The sequence below is a fragment of the Myotis brandtii genome, unplaced genomic scaffold (assembly GCF_000412655.1).
Source record: "Myotis brandtii unplaced genomic scaffold, ASM41265v1 scaffold237, whole genome shotgun sequence".
NCBI classification, from domain to species: Eukaryota; Metazoa; Chordata; class Mammalia; order Chiroptera; family Vespertilionidae; genus Myotis; species Myotis brandtii.
Window position 1 is genome coordinate 6,536,520 of NW_005358943.1, and position 11,901 is coordinate 6,548,420.

General features: G+C 43.8%; 1 protein-coding gene across 5 annotated transcripts in view; it reads right to left on the reverse strand.

Moving 5' to 3' along the window:
* ETV6 (ets variant 6) overlaps nucleotides 1–11,901 on the reverse strand; it is a 222,775-nt gene that overhangs the window by 134,167 nt on the left and 76,707 nt on the right. For all 5 annotated transcript variants that reach the window (XM_014540208.1, XM_014540210.1, XM_014540209.1 and 2 more), the window contains one exon: nucleotides 859–988. In XM_014540208.1, coding sequence (XP_014395694.1) covers nucleotides 859–988 — 130 coding nt within the window. The remainder of the gene's footprint in view (nucleotides 1–858; nucleotides 989–11,901) is intronic.

Consider the following 11,901-nt stretch of genomic DNA (forward strand, 5'->3'; position numbering starts at 1 on the left):
GGGTTGGGGGGGGGGGGGGGGCTGTGAAGCCAGGAAGAGCAGCACACAGCTTCAAAAGCAAAGCAGGGAGAGAATCTGGCTCAGAAGTTGAGCAAAACTTAAAGCCAAACAAAATATTAAAGGGGAGTTAGTGTGAATTTAGAAAGACAGACTAACTGTCCCCCAAAATTCATCTCGCCTCTTAGGAGAGTGAGTGGACTCTGCCATATATAGTGCCCATTCCCGGATGTGTGGGTAACACATCATAGAGCCGAACAGAGAAGCACGGGCGCAAACTGGCTGAAGCTACGGAGGTAATGCAGGCACAAGAGAGGGAAGAGAGTGGAGGAGAAGAATGGAGGGGAGAGAAGCCATGTCCAGGCACATAAGATCCAGAAAAGAAGAGCAACCAGCATGGGAAAGGCAGGAGGGTTGGGGGGGGGGGGGCTGTGAAGCCAGGAAGAGCAGCACACAGCTTCAAAAGCAAAGCAGGGAGAGAATCTGGCTCAGAAGTTGAGCAAAACTTAAAGCCAAACAAAATATTAAAGGGGAGTTAGTGTGAATTTAGAAAGACAGACTAACTGTCCCCCAAAATTCATCTCGCCTCTTAGGAGAGTGAGTGGGACTCTGCCTATATAGTGCCCATTCCCGGATGTGTGGGTAACACATCATAGAGCCGAACAGAGAAGCACGGGACAGGAGTCTCGGGGTTTTCAAAGCCATTCTGGGGAGGGGGTGAAGTTGTGTGAAATCACTCTCAGCTTGCCCCTCTCCAGCTGGAAGCCCTGCCCCTCAGCTCCACGCAGTCCATCATTCTGACCCCGCGTCCCTCTGGATGGCTGTCCCTCTGTCTGTCCCCGCCCCGGGCGCAACACTCACGCAGGTGCGCGGGCAGGCGGATCGAGTCTTCCTCCATCCTGAGCGCTCTGGGCACTGGAACATGAAGTGGAGTCGAGGAAGCGTAACTGGGCACCGGGCTCTCGGGTGGTGTGTATGAAATTCGCTCTTGCTGTTAAAAACAAAGGCAGGAAGAGGGGAGGGGGAAAGACAGTGAACACTTGGAACGAGGTGTGAACTAAGGGAGAGGAGCAAAAGGGACCAGGGGCATCTGAGCACATGCCAAGCAATCCCGCCCGCCCCCTCGACAGACACTATTCTGTGGCACTTCAGAGCTCCAGCTTTGGGGATCTATAACAAAACTCTGGAAAGGTTTAAAATAGGGCTTTTCCTTTGGACTTGGATCAATGGGTGCCCATTTTTTCCTCTCTGTACTAGTGGTTTTGTTCAAGTAAAGAGGGGAGACAAGGCGGAGGAATTGATAAAGTATGTCCTAGAGCAGGGGTGGGGAACCTTTTTTCTGCCAAGGGCCATTGGGATATTTATAACATCATTCTCGGGCCATACAAAATGATCAACTTAAAAATGAGCCTGCTATATTTGGTCAAACATTTAATTAACTCACCCCTAATGCCTTAGAAGAGCTACACCAAATGATATCGAAGGCCTTACACGGCCCATGGGCCGAACATTTCCCACCCCTGACCTAGAGAATGGCTTTACAGACTACTCTCAAAAATGACTTTGCAAGTCACATAATAATGCCACCAATACATTAAAACCACGTTTCCTCTCCTCTGGCAATAGTCTAATCCAAGTATGATCCTGTACTCAGATCCAATGAGAGGTGAGCACAAAGTGATGGACTACAAATTCCAGATTTAGTTCAACCAATCTATGAGCAAGACTTTGCTATTATCTACCAATCTCATTATACAACAACCAGCCAAAATATATATCCAATGTTTAATTTTTTTTTCTTCATAGCAAGGAATTATCTGTAAAGCTAACAGCCTCCTTGTCCCTTCATTTTCTATCTAGAATCAATATTTCCTTTTCTTCTGAACTGTTTCAGAGATTCAAAGAATCACCTGCATTTAAGAAAACGACTATCTAACTGAAAACACTTACGCAAAAGACAAGGAAAGGGGAGGGGGCTTCGGCAGATCCACCGTTTAAATTCAAACAGGCAGTGTTTGTTAGATCAATTAAAACAACTGGATGGGATGGAAAAGATTATCATTTGTTTGAAGTTAAAACATGGCCAACAATGGCAAGAAACCAACCCTCGAATAGGCCAGAAGAGCAGTACAATTTGCATCTTAGATCTGCATATCCAGGAGTTTGACTTGCAGGCCATACACACTGAACATAACTTCCGTTAGTTTCTGTGGTTTAACTGGGCAAAGCAAAGTGGGACACACCGGGTCTAAAAATAGGTTGGCGGGGGATCAGTCAAATGCCATTGTGAAAACAGAAATCAGGAGCGAAAGAAAAATCACAGATTAAAATAAAGCACAGGGGTTTATGTTTTGGAAAGACAGTTCTCTAACATTTTCTATTTCATCAAATATGCAAAGGGAAGCAGGGGAGTCCCCCGGACCTATAACCAAAGTCAAGTTTTTCTTCTGTTCATACCCTGGAAAGTTTGGTGGTTGTGGTAGGAAGTTTCAATTTTAAATGATTATATACATATTTTTGTAATTTCCAAAGGGAGTCGCTACACCTTCCCTGAGATATCCTCTACCAGCAAATAGGGCATTTGGAAAATTTCTGTTTAAGCATGCATCCTAAAGTTTCCTGGTGAATTTGCTAAGGGCAGGCACAGACATGCCAAATTTCATTTCTGTATCAATCACGATGTTCTCTGAAAGGTCACCCAGAGGCGAAACCTTCAACTTCACTTTTCTTGAACTTGATCAAACATCACACATAATTTGAGCAACTCTAAGGATGAGTTATATTTTTCGCATTTGGGGTTTTTGGGGTGAAAGAGGAAAGACATGAACTCACATGGGAAACATACAAAATCTGTTCAGGGGGTTTTCAAGGTAAAACAGGCTTTTAAAGCATTGTAAACAGTCTGTAACAAATGCTCCATACACTTCAACCCTCAAGTAACCCCCTCCCCTCCCCAGTCCCAGTATATATCTGGAGATCTTATCTACCGTTAACTTCATTCCCAGAAATAGCTTTCTGTTTTTTTAGGGTTTTTTGCAGAAGTGAAACTGTTGATGAAGAAAACTTGGTGCAGCCAAAGAATTTTAAAATGGGTTGGCGTGAGTGGGAGAAAAAAGAAGACGGCATTTCAGAATACGATGACTTTCCCTTCAAAGCACGAGAAACTTAGTCCCTACGAGTGATAGGCCACCTCATCCCAGCTTCCTTATCCTTCACCACCTCTACCAAGGACAAGCTGGGCGAAGCCCAGTCCTCCACAAGGATTTTACTTTATTTTGTGGACAGTCTAGCTCTGGCTACTTACCAAAGAGTTGAGCTGAGTGCCACCTTTAAAAGGTGTACGCTCTGACTTGCTGAATCTGACTTGCTGAATCGTCAGTGTGCTGTGCCTCCATCACACTGCGCTTTCTCTGTAACAGCCCCGGGTCTGAACTTCTGCGTGGCCCCCTGTCTCTACTGCTACACCGAATGCCACACTTCAGTGCTTGCCCGGGCCTTTTACACCACCTTCTCCGACATGTCCACACAATTAAAAACAACTGTGCTATTTTATTTTTTTTTTTAGTATGTTTTTTATTGATCTCAGGAAGAGGAAGGGAGAGGGAGAGAGAGATAGAAGCATCAATGATGAGAGAGAATCATCGATCAGCTGCCTCCCACACGCCCCTTCCTGAGGATCGAGCTCGCAACCCAGGCATGTGCCTTGACTGGGAATCAAACCCTGACCTCCTGGTTCATGGGTCGACACTCAACCACTGAGCCACACTGGGTGGGCATCTGTGCTATTTTATGATAAAACCTATAAAAAGAAGGCCAGAGACTGAGTGATGGTGGACCCTGAATTCCTCTTGTTCCTGATGAAGGCTTCCACTCAGCAATATTTTGACACCATAAACTTGGGACACAGGAAGCTCTTTTTTAAAAGGTTCAATGAAGAGACCAGTCAGAAGAAAGCAAAATGCACCTCTAGGGCCTCCAGTGATTTGCGAACAGTCATCACACACGACTGTGGCCCTGGGCTCAGTGGCCAGCAGAAGACAGGGGACCCCAGAAAGGATGCAGCCCAGTGCCCGGCTCCTTTCCGAAAAGAACAACACATACAGCTGGAATCCTTTGACTTTATTTTTGTTAATCTCTAAGGTGACCCACGTGGTCCTGATTTTTCGGTCTATTACTATAGCCCATGCACTTAGCATTCAGCACACTGTCATCAATCAGAAAAAAAATGAAACAAATCGGGCTACCTCAGATGGAAATATCTACAAAGAGAAGCTTAAGGAGACTAACATCCCATTTCCCAAACAAAGGAAACCTCCTTATTCTCACAATGGCTTCTCTGGTCGGACCTCAACAAATCAAAGTACCGGCTTACAGCTCATTCACCTCTAGAACAAACTGCCAGCCCAGTGAAAACCAAAGGTGTTTCGCTTTATGATTACAGAGGGGATAACAATGTTCCCAAGAGGATTATCACCACTGGTCTAATTAAATTAAAGTGCTGCAGACAGTATGGGTGCATTCAAGTGTTGTAGGGGATAAACTGCCAGAGGAGGTCAATGATGTGTCTACAAGGGCCGTGATGTGGTTGCATTATTGTTCAGGTGCTGAAAAAAACAACAGGCTGCTCTCAAATTTGCAGACACAACCTATCAAACCAACCTGCAGATCAAAAGGGAAGCCCTGCCACTTCCAAGGCCAACTGTAATATCTGTGAGAAGGGTGGGGGGGTGTGGGGGGGGGGGAGAAGAGCTGCACCGAGCTCTGAAAAGAAAAAAATGAGGCTAAAGATAGTTTTAGGCAAAAGATGGAATGGAAATTTTAATATTATAGAAAGCTTTTCCCCTAAAAAAATGTAATGGAATATGGAGTAGGGTCACTATAAGCACAACTACTAAAACCAGAATGAGTTCTATTCCCCTTCTTCATTCCTTCCCCAACCACAGAGGGCCAGTGACAGGTACCCATCTAATGCTGTTCATGTTTATTTATTTATTTGTTTGTTTGTTTGTTTGTTTGTTTTAAAACATATTTTTATTGATTTCAGAGAGGAAGGGAGAGGTAGAGAAAGACAGATACACCAATGATGAAAGAGAATCATTGATCGGCTGCCTACTGGGGATTGAGCCCACAACCCGGGCATATGCCCTGACCAGGATCGAACTGCTGACATTCAACCACTGAGCCACGTCGGCAGGGCATTGCTGCTCATTTTTAAATTGAGTGCTTAGGGACCTGTGACTATCATGTAAAACAAGCTTATGCATTATGTGCCAAGTAGAAACACTGCATTTCTCCCACCCCCTAACCCCATGGCTGCATAGTATGGAAGAGTGGAAAAATATTCTCATTACCAAAAAGTCTTTCCTATTCAAAATTAATCAAATCCTGGGGATCCCCCTGGTGCATTTATGTATTTGCTTTTACACCATTGACTCTTTGATGAGGCTGAAAGGTTAAGAAATATAGAGCTTATTACTAGTAAAATGTTAACTTCCTGGGAATAAAAAAGATCAAGCATTTCTGAAATTGAGAAAAACCAAAAGAAAGTTTGGTTGTGCTTGCTAAAAGATGGTTTGCAGGTCATTTCAAAGACTCCTCTACTGCAAAGCTGAGATTGTCCTTGGTTTAGGATCCATTTAGAGAACTAGTCCCATCTCCATTATAAATGCCAGGGTTATCCAGGGATGGTCTCTGAAGCCTGTGTAGAGCACTGAAGAGGAAGTGTGTTGGAAACAGCGGTGACCATGACCATTTCCTGGGGAACGCTAGCAAAAATGCCACAGGTACCCTTCGCATCCTGCAGCTCTTTGGTGTCTCATGCATGCGCTGAAATTCATCAACCCAGACAAGATGGAAAACAGCAGGCACCAGAGATACAACAGTCATGTGGATGACATTCAATACTTGGAGGAAAGGACTCTTTTCCACCCTGAAGGTTTTTAGGAAAGCTGGTGCTTGTATTATAGTTGTTTCCTGTACATTGAACAGGAGAAATCTCTTCTCTGGGAAGCTATGTATTGAGATTTGCTAAACTGAAGTCTGAATACACTTTTACTTAAGTACCCTCTTCTGGCTCCAAAATGATTTAAGGTGGTGGCTTTGGCTTTCTTTAAATAAGCTTTCATTAACACATCACCAAAAAATGTGCAAGACTGAAATTTGAGTGGCACTGTTTTCTAGGTTTTGGTGGCATCATGGATACAAACAGACATATAGGAACCTAAACTCATGAATGTCGATTTTATTCATATGAATAACTACGTTCAATATTTTGTTTATCCCAAAATTTAGCAAGATCAACTTAAAGAACTCGATAAAAAATGCAATTGTGGGTCTTCTTTAGATAATATACTAGTACATTGTATACACAGACCATGGCTTGTTGGGTATCTCCCCAGAAAAGTATACCTTAAGATCTGGGATACACTTTAGGAACTGAGGTGTTCAATGGAATTTTGAAGTAGAAAACCAGGGCCATCAAATCACAGCAGTGCAGTTGCAATGCTATCTTTCCATCCCATGCAGGCTCCAGAAGACACCTAACCCAGCATCCCCAGTCAGCTCTTCTAGTGGCCAGCTCCTCCCTGGAGAGCAACATCCCTCTGGGTCAGGGGTGGGGAACTATTTTTCTGCCAAGGGCCATTTGGATATTTATAACATCATTCGTGGGCCATACAAAATTATCAACTTAAAAATTAGCCTGCTTGCTATATTTGGTCAAACATTTAATTAACTCACCCCTAATGTCTTGGCAGGGCCAGACCAAATTATTTCCAGGGCCTTATACGGCCCGAGGGCTGGACATTCCCCACCCCTGCTCTGGCTGCTCAAGGCATTAGGTTTTTACAACCCAATTCGTCTTTGGCTTTTAGCATGATTGAAATGATTGGGGGAATGGCAGTACCCTGTAAAAATTAGATGGATGGGAACTATATTCCTGGTCTCTAGAGCTTCCTCTCTTGGTTGCCCAGACACCCATTCAGCCCTGCAGTGGGGGTAGTGCCCAACAAACCGCATTCACACTGATGTGGGCATCTTCCTAGGAGCACAGCTTCACCAGTTTAAGGAATCTTCTTGCTTTGGACATAGAAGAAGATGGGTTCAGGACCTGAAATATGCAGATTCCTGAAGATTTATAACTGAAATCGTCCTTTCCTCACCTCCCTGGCCTATTATATCCTAAAATCAGAAGACAGGGTATTGTATTTGTGAAATAGATACAAGTAAGTCAAAGCATCTTAAGTCTTCCTTTTACATGGAACAATGTTATCTATGCACAGCGACATGAGCAAAATGAATAAAAAGATAGACCCAGCAATCAAGCATTGCTATAAAAGACCATTAAGGCTTTCTATGATCATTATGAAATATTTCATCACTCATCAGACCACTAGGAGACCAGGTCTATACTAGCTGTTATGAATTCTGCCACCATAACTCCTAGAATTTCCCAGATGGCCCAAATATTTAAAATGCTGGGTCATTTTACCCATAAATACATATCAGTACTCATGCACAATACCATGTGTCCCAGTCTTAGTTGGACAATACCATCATTGCAGGAAGAGGAGCTGGCATTAAGAGAACCCTTGGAATGTATTTCCCAAGAAGCCTTTGTTTCAGACTCACAATAACCCTCTAGGGAAGGCTTCATTATCTCCACTCCACATGAGGAACCTGATCTGAAGCTCACAGGGGTTGAGCAACTTGTGCAAGTCACCAGCCTGGCAAATAGGATACTTGTCACAAAGAGGAACACTGAGAAATGATATTTAAGAAGAGCCAGCCAATCCACGATGGCTGAAAGAAGGGGACCAAATGCTATGTCCCGGAGAAGTTCTCCCAGCATGAGCTCTGAGCAGGTGCAGCCGTTAGAATCCATCCAGGGATGTGTTACCTGTGGGCATGATCAGCAGGGCCAACGGGCATTTACAGGCCGAAGAAGTTCTCCCAGCATGAGCTCTGAGCAGGTGCAGCTGTTAGAATCCATCCAGGGATGTGTTACTGTGGGCATGATCAGCAGGGCCAACGGGCATTTACAGACTTCTTGCGCATAGGATGACTTCACCTTGCATGGATATCTCATCTTGGGGAATTTTTCAGTAAAAATATGTTACTTTTATCTATAAAATTTTCTTTAACAACAACAAAATACACTTCCCCTCCTCAACTGCTTCCCATTTATTCAAGCGCACCCAATCGAAGCGTATAGGCGAGACAAACAGGAGCAGTTGGGAGGAAAGGCTCCTGTCAACATTTATTTGGAGCTGGCAGTGTCCAGATGTCCATACTAAGAAGGAGCTGAGCCTGCCTCCAGAAATCACCATGGCCACAGTCCAACAAGCTTCTCCAACGGCCTGAAGATGAGGCTCCCAGTCTCTCAAATGAGGACTGGATGAAGGCACTGAGGACATGTGTGGCCTGTGGGGGGAAAGGATTTAAAGGATCCTTGTAGGTGTCTTCAAACATGAGGAGGACTAAGGTAAGGAAGAGTTAGGGCTGACCTGAAGCATCTCAGAGGACAGGGCCAGCGACATATACCTGTGCTCTGGAATTAGGTGTGACTTATTGTTCCCCCAAAACCTGGTTTAAGCTGAGGCTAGAAAATGACTCTACAAGAGGTTCCTGCACTGGGAAGGCACTGAGGTGAGGTGGTGGAACTTGAAGGTGCCATAAAACTCCAAGATTCTGCTTCTATGCAATCTTATATCTCCTGGCAAACCAAAGGTCACGGTGCGGGTGGAGAAGATCCAAACAAAACATGGATACCACGGTCTCCTTCTCCATCAATTCGTCCCAGAGTCCCCTCACAGGATCCTAGGATTCTTTAAAGACAAACCCTCAAAGTAAAAAAACTGAAGTAGCGCCCTAGCTGGTTTGGCTCAGTGGATAGAGCGTCGCCCTACAGACTGAAAGGTCCCGGGTTTGATTCCAGTAAAAGGCACGTGCCTAGGTTGTGGGTTCGATCCCCAGTAGGGGGTATGCAGGAGGCAGCCGATCAATGATTCTCTCTCTTCATTGATGTTTCTATGTCTTTCTCCCTCTCCCTTCCTCTCTGAAATCAATAAAAACTATTTTTAAAAAAACTGAAGTAGATTTCTTTATTGTTCTAATTTTAACACATTTTAATTAAGATCCTTTCCAACCTTGAGATGCTATGGATTTTTTCCCTGATTTTCTTAAACATTTCTGACATGAATAGTAAGCAGAATCTCAAGCTGTGATTCCTTTTCATGCCAGGTTGTGGTTTCCAGGGATGTTTTTTGCTTGAAGGGTGCTCAGCTCATTTGGCTGGAACCTCATGCTGACGGAGACGAGGTCACGGCACAGGCTCTGGACCTGCGTCGGACAATTAAACGTGTGCCACTCCATGCCCCCGACTACTCTCCTAATCCCTGATGTGATGCAGATGATTGCTTTCGCTCCAAGTGGAGATTACGTGAGCGCAGCAACACACACCACCACTCCTGCAAGCCCCCGGGAAAGTGCAGGTCCTGCTGAGAGTGGGTCACCGCAGTGTAAGAAGGTGGTGTGACTTTATTTACGCAAAAGCAGCAGGCATTACTTCCGGGGAAAATAAAGTCTTGCCGTTGGATTGTTCCAAAATGCCCCTAAGCTTTTGATCAGCCTTTTGAAAGAGGGTCACTACATCCTTTCTTCCTAATTTTAATAGCAGAAGAAACAGGTACTTAAATTAACAGCGGCTTACATCCTGAGCTCAACAGAAGTGACCAAGCACAGCTCTTTATTAGCTGCTTTCTCCTCCATTAATGCCATTCCCTTTCATGGTTTGGCTATTACAATTAGCCAATCTGCGGTGTTCCTGCCTTAGGCTAACGGGTAATGAACTGAGAGTTACTATTTAGTTGTATCAAGGGTGTCATTAGAAAGGTTTCTCAATTTCTCCCCCCAAAGGAGAGATACCTTCCAGGCATGTTCTACCTGCCATGTGACTGCCCTCCTACAGAATTTACAGTGCAGTGGCCCCAGCCCGGGGAATCATGGGACCTTAAAAACTGGGCAGAGGAAAGGATGGGGGCCAGGCTTCTGCAGAGCCCACAGGCAGAAGGCGCCCAAAGGGTTGCTTTGAACCTGTGCTTTAATTCCTCCCTCTCTTCCTCCCTTCCCCTCTTGTGCCTGATAAACCCTTCACTCCCCACCCCTAGCAGCTTTCTGCTGTCTATTACAGCATCACTCTGGGCTTTGCTCATCTTCATCTCTTTCTTGGATGACTGTATCTGGAAGTCTTGTAAAAGGAAGAGTATCAGATTAAGAGAAGCTATAGCTCAAACCCACAACCCTAGCTGCTTGCTGGGGATGACTGGAGGAGAGCCAACTCGGACCTCCTTTCAAACTAAAAAGGGTTTTGCCCTGTGATTTATCTTCACAAGATGTCTATAGCTTAAATGGCCCACATGCCTGATAAGAAGGTTTTAAAAACTTTGATACCAGAGCAAGATTTACATTCTAATTCACATGAGGGTAATCCACAAAAATGCTGAATCAAGTCTCTAAAATGGCAGCCCCAATGAAGCTGTTTGCACAAAGTCCTACAAGGTCCTAAGTGGATCCAGCCCATTTCCAATGAACCAACAGACGCCCCCACCCCCTGGATCAGTAAGGAAGAGGCCGGGTTACAACCACTGCCATGCTCACATTGAACAAAGCCCCTTAGTCTACATATATCAGATAATTCCTGGGTTGCCTCAGGCTGAGAAATAAATACAAATAGAAAAAGCCTTGTAAACTCTACCTAGAGTAACAAGCGCAAATTCAATCTGGAAAAGATTTATATCTCTGCAAAATGTTTACTACCAGAATAATTTTCAATAAAACCATAGGAGAGCACTATGCTTAAAAGGCAAAGTAAAAGAAGTCAGCATCTCCTCAGTGTTGCTGACTGAGAAAATGGCATAACAATTCCCATCTTTACTGCCACATAATGCTATTGTAAGGATAAATAAGGTGAAGCTTATAAAATACTGAGTTTCTTGAAACGAAGGCTCTCTATAAATGTGAGGCATTTTATTATAAGGAATTGAGACGTCTCAAATAAAGCACTGCTTTGTATGTGTGCTTTAATAATTAAACTTGTCTTTATGGTGTAAAATGAGAAATTAATTTCATTGAAACAAAGACTGAAGATGGCAATGACCTCAATATATGACTGACTGTGGAATTGGGGCTGACTTGATCTTTTTCCCCCCAACCTCCATCACTCTAAAAAGTAACATAAACAACATCAAATACTGATTAAGAGCGTCACACATCTGCGATTCCTCTTTTAGAAAAACTTTTCCAGAAGTAAGAACCATCTTGGCAAGTAATTTCTACTTCTACTTGTCAACAATCATAGAAATTCCCTGATTCTTAGACCAAGACTCTTTATAGGAGCTCTCTGTGGTCACAGTGAGAAAGATCTGGGAGTTTCATTGTTGACAACTGTTCACTGAAAACTACTTTTGCTGACAATGTGAATATTACTATGAAAAATGCCATCAGCATCAGTACCATTCTAAAAATGACAGGAAATAAAAGTATGTGTATGCACCCACGACGACACCAGTGATTAATAGAATATTAAGCAGCTTGAAGTATTAAGGAATCTGAGGTCTGGCACTCTTGTAGTCCTGTTGTTAATGCTATTTAATAGTTTATGTTACGTAAGATCCCTGCCTTCGTTAAAACGATTAGTGCTCAACAGTACATGAAAAATATGCTTGAATTTCCACATACTTCAGGAACTCAGGACCAGCTAACAATTTAGGAAACACACATTTTACATCAGGTATTCTGAATCTCAGCTGCACCCCAGAATCATCTGAAGAAATCTTAAGGGGAAAAAAACAATCCCAGCATTCAAGGAAATCGGCCAGGCATTAATATTTTTAAAGCCCCCCCCCC